At 40.4% G+C, this 13,193-nt stretch overlaps 1 protein-coding gene across 3 annotated transcripts in view; it reads right to left on the bottom strand.

Moving 5' to 3' along the window:
• The window catches only part of BMP2K (BMP2 inducible kinase), a 110,833-nt gene that overhangs the window by 60,031 nt on the left and 37,609 nt on the right, over positions 1–13,193 (bottom strand). For 2 of the 3 annotated variants that reach the window (XM_072623547.1, XM_072623546.1), the window contains exon 2: positions 9,775–9,893. The exons of the other annotated variant lie outside the window; for it this stretch is intronic. In XM_072623547.1, coding sequence (XP_072479648.1) covers positions 9,775–9,893 — 119 coding nt within the window. The remainder of the gene's footprint in view (positions 1–9,774; positions 9,894–13,193) is intronic. 3 annotated transcript variants of the gene reach the window in all.

The following is a 13,193-nucleotide window of genomic DNA, read 5'->3' on the forward strand; positions in this document are numbered from 1 at the left end:
ATACACTGCTTACTTGAAGGAGGCAATAAGGAACAACAGTCAAATTCTACGTAGTATTCGCCCCTTGGTTACCAAAATGAGTCTGGTCATGTCACCCTACCCCCCATTCAATAAACATCAATGTTTGGATTTTGAAGTCATTCATAACCTTTATAATTCAGTTCTTTCCTTTGTTTCCAGTCTTACTTCCTCATTTGTTTTACAACCTAATTTCCAGCCACTATCCTCTAGAATTCAGAGACACTAAGTCTCTGCTGCTCCTCAAACAAGACACTCCATTTCCCCACTGTGTGCCTTTTCAATGGCCCTCCCTTGTACCTACAAAGTTCTCCCTCATCACCTCTGGCTTCTTTCAAGTGTCAACTAAAATCCCATCTTCTCTATGAATCCCTTCCCAGTCACCCCTAATGCTCCAGTCTTCCCTTTGAGAGTAGGGCCAATTTATCCTCTTTATGTACATCACTCTTCCCCATTGTCTCCCTTACTAGAATTATAAGGGCAGGTGCTGTTGTTGTTTTTTGTTGTTGTTGGGTTTTTTTTTTTTTCCTTTCTTTTTATTCTCAATACTTACACAGTGCCTGGCAGACAATAAGCACTTCATTAGTGTTTGCTGACTAACCAAATCCTTTCATTTCTCTGAACACCACTCTCCTTATTTATCAAATAGAGACAGAATCACTTTCATTACCTGTGTTTCAGGAGGTTGTTCTAAGATCAGAAGAAATCGTAGCTGTCTATATGACTGAAAACTCTAAAACATGATCTAAGGGAAAGGTATTCTGTTAAAGGAAAACTCTTTTTCTTCCTCCCCACCATGTTTTCATCCTTATTAACATATTAGAGAGGAATATGAATATGCTCAGATTATCTCCCTACTCGTTGATTTTGCCAGCACCTAAATGACAAACAAAACCTCCACTAATATGAGATCATGACTCCTCTACAACTTGGCCAAGTGCCTTGAGAACTGGTACAGTTTCAACAAACAACTCATCACTCTGAAAACAACCAACTCTCCACACTTAGCTATGCTGGTCTTCAGACAACAAAAGTTCCTAGGAATGTGCCCCAAGATGGAAAGGCTTTGACAGGTTTTTTACTCTAGACATAGAGCCCAGATGAACCCATGGGTCACCTCCATTTATCAGCCCAATAGTAAGAATATCATGTTTAAACACAAAACAATTAAAAAGGAACTAATAACTTCCTTCCACTTTAGAAATATACCATTTTTTTTAACTTTTGACATCCACCACTCCCATCACCTGCATTTCCAAATATACCCATTCCCACACAGAAGGCCAAACCCTGCAATATACTAACACTACACATGAGCCCAGCAGTCCTGGATTTGCGGGCCATTCTACACCCCAAGCCAATGTCGGAGGAAGGCTCCTTCCTAGCCTTATCATCCAGTCACCACAACTGCACAGCCTGCATACCCTTTGTTCCCCATGTACACTAATCACCTCAAGTCCTCTCCTCACTCTCCAAATTCTAATACATTCAGAAATGGCCCAGCCTTTCTCTCAACCGAAGGATAACCAGCCCTTAGTTCCGAACACAACACAAGAAAAAAAATGTTGAGGGGGCTAAGTAATGATGGCAGATTAGAGGCAGCAACCCAGCTGAACTCTCTCAACATCCCCCTCCAAAAATCTTTAAAAAACACCTATTAAGGCAGCAGAACCCACAAAAGTCAAGGTGAGACATTTTTTCAGACCTAAGAAAAACTTAGGAGGTCCAGACGGTGCCAGCATCAGCAGCTTCGGGAACTCTCAACCAAGAGATAAGGGGCTCAGATACCTGAACAGAAAGAAATTCCAGAAGACCCCTTTGCTAGCACTGGGTACACCTGGTGCTCACTGACAACTCTACTGCCTATGGGCAGTTTAGGGTTGCATTTCCAGGGCCGAGAAGAGTCCTGGGGGTTGATCACAAGGGAGTGGGAGCCCTGCTCTCAATTCCAAGGGAAAGAGGAGCACTAGTGCTAGAAGCTAGAGGAACTGGGGACCAGGGCACAAATCCAGGGCCAAGAAGAACACTGGTGGCTGCACTGCAGGAAGCAGCAGCCATTCCTGCCTGGGTAAAGACCAGAGAGCAATAACGACATCTATATCCGGATCACATCACCTTGAAAGCACCACAAACTTGCAGACTCTCAGTACTGAGTGGGATAGACTTAGTGAAGACTCCTCAGATTGTAATTCTTCTCCCAGGGGTGAGGTAAGGCCTAAAGGCTCAAGGTTACAATATTTTTAGAATAGAATAGTTCCATATAAGGATATAAAACTGTGTAGTGTATTAGGGTCTCAATGACTGGACAAAACTTACATAATTCCTCGATGTCTTCATTTCAAAAGGGATTGGTTAGATTTCGTGTCTAGAATGTAAGACCATATTCTCAGCTAATGAGGATAATGGTCAGTGGGGGGAGGAGGGACTTGCGTTAGGGTCTATATAAATCACTGTCCTGTTCTTTGTCTTCGGCTTTCCTACTCCTACAGGTAAGCCCCGCTTCTCGAGAATCGAATAAATCACTTTTCTGTCATCACTTTGAGAGGCCTCTGAGTAACTGATTTATGTAGGGACCTGAGCCATCCCACACAGTACTAAGCTCTGTAAACAGCAGCACAAAGAAGCCTTTAGCTTGGAACAATGCTTCTCCACCCCAAGGTGACAAGAGCCCAATTTTAACACAAACTGCAAAGTCAAGAAATATGCTGACAAAATGAGCCAACTACAACATGACCATAAAAAGCTTGTAAGGTGGCAGGGAAGACCAATACATAAACTCAGAAGAAGACAACAATGTGAAAATAGCTACAAAGCTTCAAAGAATTCCTGGAAGAATTACAGAAAGAGATAACAGTGGAGAAAAAATTGGGAAAAGTGTATGATTCAAGGAAATTATGAAAATAATTAACATCTTGGTAACAGAGGCACAAAAATGTATACCAAAGAAAGTAACACGTTAAAAAGCAGAATACGTCAAATGGAAAAGAACATACAAAATCTCAATGAAAAAAATAACTCCTTAAAAATTAGAATTGGGGAAGTGGAAGCTAATGCCTCCATGACACATCAATAAACAATAAAGTCAAAAGAATTAAAAAATAGAAGAAAATATGAAATAACTCCAAGGAAAAATAACTGACCTAGAAAACAGATGAAGGAGAGATAACTTAAGAATTACTGGACTACCTGAAAGCCATGATTGAAGAACCTGGACATCCTCTTTCAAGAAATTATCAAGAAAACTAGTCCCAATATCTTAGATCCAGAGGTTAAAACAGAAATTGAAAGAATCCACCAATCACCTCCTAAAAAGAGATCCCAAAGTGAAAACTCTAAGGAATGTCATAGCCAAATCCCAGAGCTCTCCGGTCAGAGACAATACTTCAAGCAATCAGAAAGAAACAATCCAAAAACTGAAGCCACAGTCAGGGTCACACAAGATTTAGCAGCTTCCATATTAAAGGAACAGAAGGCTTGGAAAATGGTATTCTGGAAGGCAAAGAAGCTAGGATTACAACCAACAATCACCTACCCAGAAAAAACTGAGTGTAATTCTTCAGGGGGAAAAAAAAGATTTAATGAAATAGAGAACTTTCAAGCAATCCTGATGAAAAGATCAGAGCTGAATAGAAAATCTGACATTCAAACACAAGACTCAAGAGAAGCATAAAAAGGTAAACATGAAAGAATAATCATAAGGGACTCAATAAAGGTAAACTCTGAACATCCCTATATGGGAAGACACATGTAACTCACAAGAACTTTATCATTATTAGGGCAGTTAAAAAGCATTTACACAGACAGAGGGCATAGGTATGAGTCAATTATATAGTAATGATGTAATGATCTCCCCCAAAAATGAAGAGGTGAGAAAGAGGTATGTACTGGAAGGAGAGGGAAAGGAAGAGGTAGAATAGAGAAATTTTTTCTCATAAAAGAGGTACCCAAGAAAGAGCTTTTACAGTGTAGGGGAAAAGTGGAGGTGGCAGGCAATGCTTGAACCTCATTCTCACTGGAGGTTGGGTTCAAAAAGGAAGAATTAAGTAGACTCAGCTGTGGAACTCACCCAATAGAGAAATAGCAAGGGAAAGAAATAAGGGTGAGGGGAGTAGGATAAAAGGGAGGATAGATTAAGGGAGGCAGTGTAGACTTTTGAGGAGGGATAGGATAAAGAGACAGAGAGGGAAGAAACAGAAGAAAATTGGAGGGAAGGAAATAACACAGTGATCATAACTGTGAATGTGAAGGGAATAAGATTACCCATAAAACAGAAGCAGATAGCAAAATGGATTAGATATCACAATCCAACAATATGCTGTATAAGAAGACACACTTGAAGAAAAAACAAACAGAATTAAAATATAGGACTGGAGGGGAATCTAATGTGTTTCAGCTAAACTTGAAAAAAAAGGCAGGGGTAACAATCTTGAACTCAGCTAAAGCAAAAGCAAAAACAGACCAAATTAAAAGGGATAATCAGGGAAACTACATTTTGCTCAGAAGGTACCACAATGACAATGCAGTAATATCAAAAATTTTCGGAGCAAGTTTCTCTAACAAAGGCCTCATATCTCAAATAAATATTGGATATAGAACTAACTCAACTGTATAAAAATAAGAGCCATTCCCCAACTGATAAATGGCCAAAGGATATAAATAGGCAGTTTTCATCAGAAGAAACCAAAATTATATATAATCATAGTTTTAAAATGCTCTAAATCACTGGATAAAAAAATGCAAGTTAAAAAAACTCTGAGGTACCAACTCACACCTATTGAAAATGACATGCTAGAAAAGATGAGGGAAAAAAAATTTGGACATTACTGAACTGCTGGTGGAACAGGGAACTGTCCAACCATTATAAAGAACAACTTGGAATTAGGCCGAAAGAACTATAAAACTGTGCATAACCCTTTGACCCAGCAATGCAACTTGTCTGTATTCCAAAGAGATCAAAGGAAAAGGAAAAGGACCTATGTGCACAAAAATATTTATAGCAGCTCGTTCTGTGGTAGCAAGAACTGAAAATTGAGGGGACACCCACCAATAGGGGAATGGCTAAATAAGTGGTGGCATATGATTGTAATGAAGTACTATTATGCTACAAGAAATGACTGGACTGGGGAGGTGGGGAGTGGAGAGGTCCTAGAAAAAAATATGGCAAGACCTACATGAACTGACACCAAGTGAAGTGAGAAAAAACCGGATCATTATGTTGTAATGTTGTAACAATGATCAACTGTCAGATTTTGCCACTCTGATATGTTCAATGATCCAAGACAATTCCAAAGGACTCCAGGTGAAAAATGCTACCGACCTCCAAAGAGGGAGCTGATGAACTCCGACTGCCAAGTGAAGTATCTTCTCTTTGCTTTTCTTTTTTCTTTAAATGTGGCTAATATGGAAGTGTTTTGCATGATTTCACATGTATAACTGATATCATACTGCTTGCCTTCTCAGTGGGTGGGGCAGGATGGGAGAGAATTTATTATTCAGAATTTAAAAAAGAATGCTAAAAATAAATAATGAAATTAAAGTAGGATGAACAAATAAACAATGGCAGAACTGTCAAAAAAAAAAAATCTAAAAGAATATACTGGTGCACATAGGCCACTTCACCCTGATCCTTGATCGTTTTGCAGTACATACCCAACACTGAGATCTGTGGACCACAAGGTATGAGCACATCATTCTCTTTCCAATACAATTCCAAATGCCCAGGATGGTCGAATCAATCCATAGCCTCACCAACAATACACGTGTCTAATTTCCACAGCCCCACTAACACCAACACATTCACTCATTCTTGCCAATTTATTACAGGATAAGCAATTTCAGAGTTGCTTTGGTTTGCATTACTACCACCATCAGTGATTTGGAACAACCCTTCATATGATTATACTAAAGTCAGAGAGAGGAACTGCAATTTCATGGCTTTGAGACCACCACCACCACCACCACTACCCAAGGAAAATCCCTCTGGGATGGAATGGGTAGGCATCTTCTCTGAGGCTTATATAATCTAATAACTGCCTAGAGTGGTAAAAAGTTAAAAGCCACCTTCAGCTCAATCTTCCTGGTTTCAAGACCAGTTCCTGCCTACTGAAACAACACTATCTTTCATTTGTTAATACTTGAGCACAGTTCAATGCTTAAAATGTTTTACAGAAACCAGTAAGAGAAGACTTTAAATCTGAGTTCACTTTTTACTCCAGAAAACAAATTTTTATTTATGTAAGACTAAGTTTTCTATAAGGTCTTGCCCATTACAAATGCAAAATGTAAAAAAGAATGTGTACAACTCTTAAAATTGTTCAATATAATGGTTTCTTTAAAGCTTCCGCTAATGTAAAAAATGGTACATTCAGGGATACTAAATCGCTTATCTTAAAATACAGATAATATCACATTTTATATCACTAAAATCATAAGGCAGTATAGATTCTATCTGTAATGGGCTATTAACATCTAAAACTATTTCCTAAAACCTAAACACAGAATACACATAAAAGTACAATTAAAAGAAAAATAAGGTTGTTATAAGTCCTGAAAATTAGAACCAACTGATAAACTATCTAAGGATGGGAACAAGCCATTCTCAAAGGAAGAAAACCTAGCTATCTGAAGCTAGCTGGTGAAGTGGCTAACGTGCTTGGTCTCAGACACTAACTGTGTAACCCTGGGCGAGTCATTTAACATTTGTTTGCCTCAGTTTCCTCAAGTGTAAAATGAGGATTATAACAGCACCTAGCTAGAAGGATTGCTGTAAGGATGATATGAGGTAATATTTGTAAACCGTTAATGCCAGACATAATCCTTCTTCCACTTCCCCAAATGAAAAAAATGCTCCATAATTACAGAGACATGCAAATTAAAGAAATTCTTAAGTTCTATTTTGTACCTATCATAATAGCAAGGACAAAAATGGAAAATGACAAATGTTGGAGGGGCTGTGGTAAAACAGGCACATTGAATGTTGGTGAAGCTGTGAACGGAAGCAACCATTCTGGAAGTCAATCTGGAATTTATACAAAAAGTTACTAAAAAATGTGCACCCTTTAACCTTGCTGGTCTACACCAGAAAAAAGATAAAAGAAGAAGACCCTCTGAGTACAAAAATGTATCAGCTCTTTGCTGACACACTGAAAAAAACTAAAAACTAAGGGAATGTCCATCAACTAGGGAAGGTCTAAGACAGTGGCATATGAATTAACAGAATGCTGTTGTGCTGATAAAAAGAGAGGAGAAAGATGAGCTTTAAAAGAAGCATGTTAAAATTTATACCAAGTGATGCAGCAGGGTGAAATGAACAGAAGCAAAGGCAGAATTTACCAAAACGATGTAATAAAATAATTGGCCATTCCTGGACACTTGTGTAAACTGATGATGAAGGAAAGGAGCAGAAAAATGATGATCGCTGAAGTGACCAAGCCGGTCCAACAGATGCTGCCCACTTCCTGGCTGGCAGATGACAGACTCGGGGTGAAGAGTGAGACGGGCATTTTTCAGACAAGGCCAATGAGAGAATTTGTTTTGCTTGAATCTGTTCTCCTCCCATGGGGTGAGGGAGAGAGTAAGAGATGACCACTGTTTTAATTTTCAAAAATAAAATTATAAATGGCTTTATATTTTAATGTACCATTGGGAGCTCTTTAAAATAAATCTAAGTTAAAATTTTTAAAAATCCACATCGGAAGTGTTATTCTTCTGTGAAGCTTCAATTTACTATCTGCTTTCAAACCAAAGTGGCCAAAATTTTTACTACTTAAATATGTTTCTATATAAAATGTAAGTATTAACTCTCAAGTTTTTGCTGTTAAGTCATTTCACTTGTGTACAACTCTTTGTGACCCCATTGGGGGTTTCCTTGGCACAGATACTAAAGTGGTCTGCCACATCCTTCTCCAGCTCATTTTAGATGAACTGAGGCAAACAAGGTAAAGTGACTTGCAGAAGGTCATACAGCTACTAAGTGTCTCAGGATGAATTTGAATTCAGGTCTTCCTGACTCCAGGCCTGGTCCTCTATCCATTGGACCATCTAGTTGTCCCTATTTTCCAAGTTTACCATTAAATAAATCATGAAACACTAAATTTTATCTTATAATGAGCACATCATGCACACACACACACACACACACACACACACAATTCTGACCATCTAAATATTTTGTAACACTGAATCAATACTCTAAATGGAAAAAAATCCATATCAGCTTTCAAAAACAAATAGAAACCCATTTTAAATGATTAATTTCTGGTTCTATGTAATTGGCCCAGTGTACACTGATTTAGCAGGAACATGAATTTACAGGACCAACTCTCCAGAACTTCACCAGTGACACACACACACACGCACGCACACACATGCACACATGCACACACGCACACACACAAAGCAAGAATCTAATGAAACTGCTAGCACAGTTTGACACATTAAATTATTAAGAAATACATAAATACAGCATCAAATAACAGCCACCTCAGGCTGCTACTTGGACTGAGCCTGGGTTCATGTGTGGGGAACCTGCGGCCCCCAAGCCACCTATGGCCCTTTAGGTCCTCAAGTGTGGCCGTTTGATCGAATGTGATCAGACCACAGATGGTCTCAGGGTTGCAGGTTCCCCATCCCTGCTTAGGGATCAAGACCAGCAGGTTGGAACTCCAGGCCTCAGGCATGAGGGGTAGGGGCGGTGAGGACCAGCCCTCCTCCCCTCTTCACAGCTTAGCTGAAAGTGCCCTTTGGAATTGGGCATTGGAGTGTTACAGCTTTTGTGGTATTGTGAAGCAGTGCAGTTTTCAGAACTGACTGGGCTTAATCCGATGTGGTAGTCCTTGCTGCTGCTGCTACCTTTGTCCAGGGGGAAAGATAAGACCATGACTGCATCAGTGGCAGTTCCTCCCTGCCTTAAAGAACTTAGACAGCCTGTCTATCCCTGGGCACACAAGTCAGAAGCAAGGTGTGCACTCATTTTCCTCCAGCTCCTGTCTACATCCATCACCAGCCTCTGGCACTGATGAGTGTCAGTCACTAATAAATCCTTCTATAATGACTCTTGGAGCAATCTTTTCCCATCAGAATCCAACCTAATCACTTCTGTGTGTAAAGACCAAGCCTAGACCACCAATATCTCCCCTTAGCTCCCAAGTTACTGACCAGAGTGGGACCAGGACTCTGTACCACTCCACAGGCAGGATGAGAGAGCAAGGGCTGGGACTTTCACCCCCAAGAACCAGAGAAAGGGAACTCTTCCCTTGGGTCCCTAAGTCACTGACCAGGCCAGACCTAGGACTTTCAATAGCTGCACCTTCATAAACAGGTCTTCCTGAAAATAAGAGCTGAGGGCCTGAACTCAGTGACTCAGGCACAAGGAATTCCTCTCTCACTGTATCCCTTAGACCCATGAGCCCCTGACCAGTGCTTGGAGTGGACTCCAAGGCCTGTGCTACCCCTCTGGAAAGGAGTTCTTCCTCTATCATCACGGTGAATCTTATACCTTTACCAAAAACATGTCTTGTATAAATCTAATTATAAGCATAAGGTCCACTCCATTAGAAAGTAAGTGCTCTGAGAGCAGCAGTTGTTCTTGCTAGCATACGGTGTTTAATCAATGTCTGTTCATTGTTTGCATTATTTAAACAGTAATAAGAAGGTAAGGCTTAATATGTAAAAAATTTTAAGAGCTTTAATGAAAGTCATTTGATGCTCCTTAAGTACACAACAAATATTTTGAAGGTTAATCATTCTCTTACTCACCATAATGGTTATTTCTCTTTTACAGATGTTCAGATCAGGCATGTTATTAACATACATTCGCTTTAATGCACATCGTATTCCACCATGTGTCCGTACCAAAAACACAGTGGAGAATCCACCTAAGGGAATGAGGGGGGAAAGTTAATTCAAAAAAAAAAAAAAGAAGTAGACATAATCTAAAGATTACTTTTGAAAATCATATGTGTTTTAAAAAATAATTACTATGGGCAAGGGGGAGGAGAACATTTGTTCTTTATTTATAATCAAGAAATTCAAATTTTTATCTAGAAACATTAAATGCCAGTTCACCTACATTTATAAAGCAGTTTATTTAATTAAAATTATGATTCTCTCTGAAGCTGCATAAAATGCTGACTTCCTGTTTAAGTACTATCAGTTTTAAAACAACAAACTTCACAGCAATACGAAAAGCGTAAGGATAAATAACAGCTGTTCACCTTTACATTGCACCTTAGAGTTAATAGCTTTCCCTGCAGAAACCCTTCTAAGTACTGCTCAGCATTACTATCCAAATTTTATAGATAAGAATACCCAGAGAAGGTACATGACGTGACCAAGTCACATATGTGACAACCCAGAGCACCAGATGGTAGGAGGGAAGAGACTAACAGACAAGCATGTACAAGATACACACAAAAGATATATACAGTGATGAGAGGGGAAACAGTGATTGGAGGAATCAGACCAGGACCCCTGGAGGAGAGTACCTGAGCCCCTTCAAGGCAGTCATGGGTTTCTGAAAGGAGAGGTACAAAGGGAGATCATGGAGGACGACATAAAGTGGAGGAAGAGGGAAAAGCAGGAAGAGGAGAAGTAGTTCTTATATGTCTGCAAAACTACTGATAAGGTAGGCACTCTTATTATCCCTATTTTTGACAGGAGGAAACTAAGGGTAGACACGTCATGTGATTTGCCCAGATTTGAACTCAGCTGTTCAAGTCTACCACCTTATTCCAAGAGACCACCCAGCTATTCCAAAGTATGGTTCAGGGAGGGAGGAAGTCTGGATTGTCCCATGGATTATATTAGGAAGCACTTTAAATGCCAAATAAAGGAGTGTTTTACTCTAAAGCCTACAGTTGGCCATTAAAATTTCTTTAATATGAAATGGTAAGAAGAGATCTATGTTTTCAGATTAATCCATCTGGCAGGTATGTGGAAGAAGGTTAGATGTAGAGAAACTGGAAGACAACTGTAAAGTCAGAACTGAAGGACGAGCAGAGAAAAGGGGCTGCAGTCGGTCGGGTGGTGCAGCAGGAGCGCTGGACTTGCAGTCAGAAGACCTGAGTTCAATTTTAGCCTGAAACATTTTCTAGCCTTATGACTCTGGGCAAATTGTCGTGACCTCTGTCTCAGTTTCTGCACCTGTAAAATAAGGATAATAATAGCCCCTACCTCCTAAAGTTCTGGCAGCATCATATGAGATAGCTTAATTCAGGCCCTGGCACTAGATACTTGCTTCCTTCCTAGGAAGGGTAATCAATAAGACTTGGCAACTGACCAAATACAGAGGATGAGGGAGAGTGAAGAACGATAATCAATCAATAAACACTCATTAAGAGCCAACTATGTGCCAGACACTGTGCTAAAAGCTGGGAATACAAAAAGAGCTGCAAAAAAGCCCCTGTCTTCAAGGAGTTAATGATCTACTGGGAGAGAGAACATGCAACAAATCTATCCAAAGCAAGCTATATACAAGATAAAGAAGAAATGATCAAAGGAGGGAAAGCATTTGTGAAGGGTTAGGGAAGGTTTCTGTAGAAGGTGGGCTTTTAGTTGGGCCTTAAAGGAAGTCAGGGAAGTCTGCAGTCAGAGAAGTCTCAAGAGGGAGAATGGTCCAGGCAAAGAAAGTCAGACAAAATGCCCAGAGGCAGGAGAGGAATGTCTGGTTTGTGGAACTGCCAGGAGGCCAAGGTCACTGGATCAGAGAATGTCTGCACTGGGGAATAAGGTGTAAGAAGGTTACAAAGGGCTCTGAATGCCAAAGAGCATATCTTGTATTTTCTCCTGGAGTTAAGATGGAGACAGCAGAGCTTGCTGAGTAGGGGGTGTGACATGATCAGACCTTTGCTTTAGGAAAATCACTTTAGCAATGGAATGGAAAACAGATTGGAATGAGGAGAAATTTGAGCCAGGTAGATCCAAGAGTAGTGGCCATGGCAGAGAAGAAAAATGGCATATTTGAGAGATGTTGCAAAGGTAAAAATTGACAAGCCTTGGCAACAGCTTGAATGTGAGGGATAAGATAGTGAGGAACCCAAAATAGTCCCTAGGTTGCCAGCCTGAGAGACTGGGAAGGTGGTATCGCCTTGATTTTACAGTAACAGGGAAAGAGGGAGGTGAAGATTTAACAGGAAAAGATGATGAGTTCTGTTTTGAACATACTGAGTTTAAGGTATCTATTGAACATCTAGTTCAAGATGTTGATAGGCTACAGAAGTAGGTGAGAGACTGGAGGTCAGCAAAAAGAGTGGGGCAGGAAAGGTAGATCTAAAGATCATCAGAGTAGAGATGGTAATTAAATTCATGGGAGTTGATAAGATCACCAAGTGAATTAGTACAGAGGAAGAAAAGGGCCCAGGACAGAACCCTGGGGGACAGAAGTGGAGGGCATGCTCTGAAAGGGGATCCAGCAAAGGAGACAGAAACAACGTAATTCGATGGCTAAGAGACATACCAAGGAGTAGAAAGTAGTCCACAATGTCAATGAGAAGGACAGTTAAGGAAAGATCACTGGGTTTGGCAACTAAGAGAGCATTGGCAAGTTTGGAGTGATCCATTCAGTGGAGTCAGAAGCCAGACTGTAAGAGGTTAAGACAGCAGAAGTCCTTTAGGAGGAATTCAGCTCCAAGGGGATTTCAAATCTGAGTGACTAGAAGAATAGTACTGACCTTCAACACAAACAGGGAAGTTAAGAGGGGCCCTCAGTTTACAGGGGATGTATTAAGTTTGAGATGACTATGGGATATCCATCACTGCCTCCTGGCTTCCATAAGTTCCAACTAAAATCCCACCTTCTACAGTAAACCTTTTCCAACCTCCTTGGAGATAACAAGGGAAAGCATTTCAGGAACACAGACAACCAGAAAGAATGACCCAAAGCAAGAACTATAGTATTGAGGGGGGAGGGGGGGGCATGTGGGTGTGTTCATCCTTCACTGCCAAAGAAGACCATACCATCAGAGAAATAATGACACAACTTGCACCTGACTTTGAGTGAGGGAGGGCTGTACAGGTCACCAGCCTCACTTCTCCTCCAGAGCCATCTGAATCCACTGACCAGTGCCACAGCAAGGAGGTCAATGTCACCAGACCAAAGAGTACAAGGTGGGGAGTAAAGCGTAAAAATACTCGAAAGTTAGAAGGGGGCTAAGTTACAAAGGGTTTTGAATGCCAAA

Source organism: Notamacropus eugenii, chromosome 7 (genome assembly GCF_028372415.1).
Source record: "Notamacropus eugenii isolate mMacEug1 chromosome 7, mMacEug1.pri_v2, whole genome shotgun sequence".
NCBI lineage: Eukaryota > Metazoa > Chordata > Mammalia > Diprotodontia > Macropodidae > Notamacropus > Notamacropus eugenii.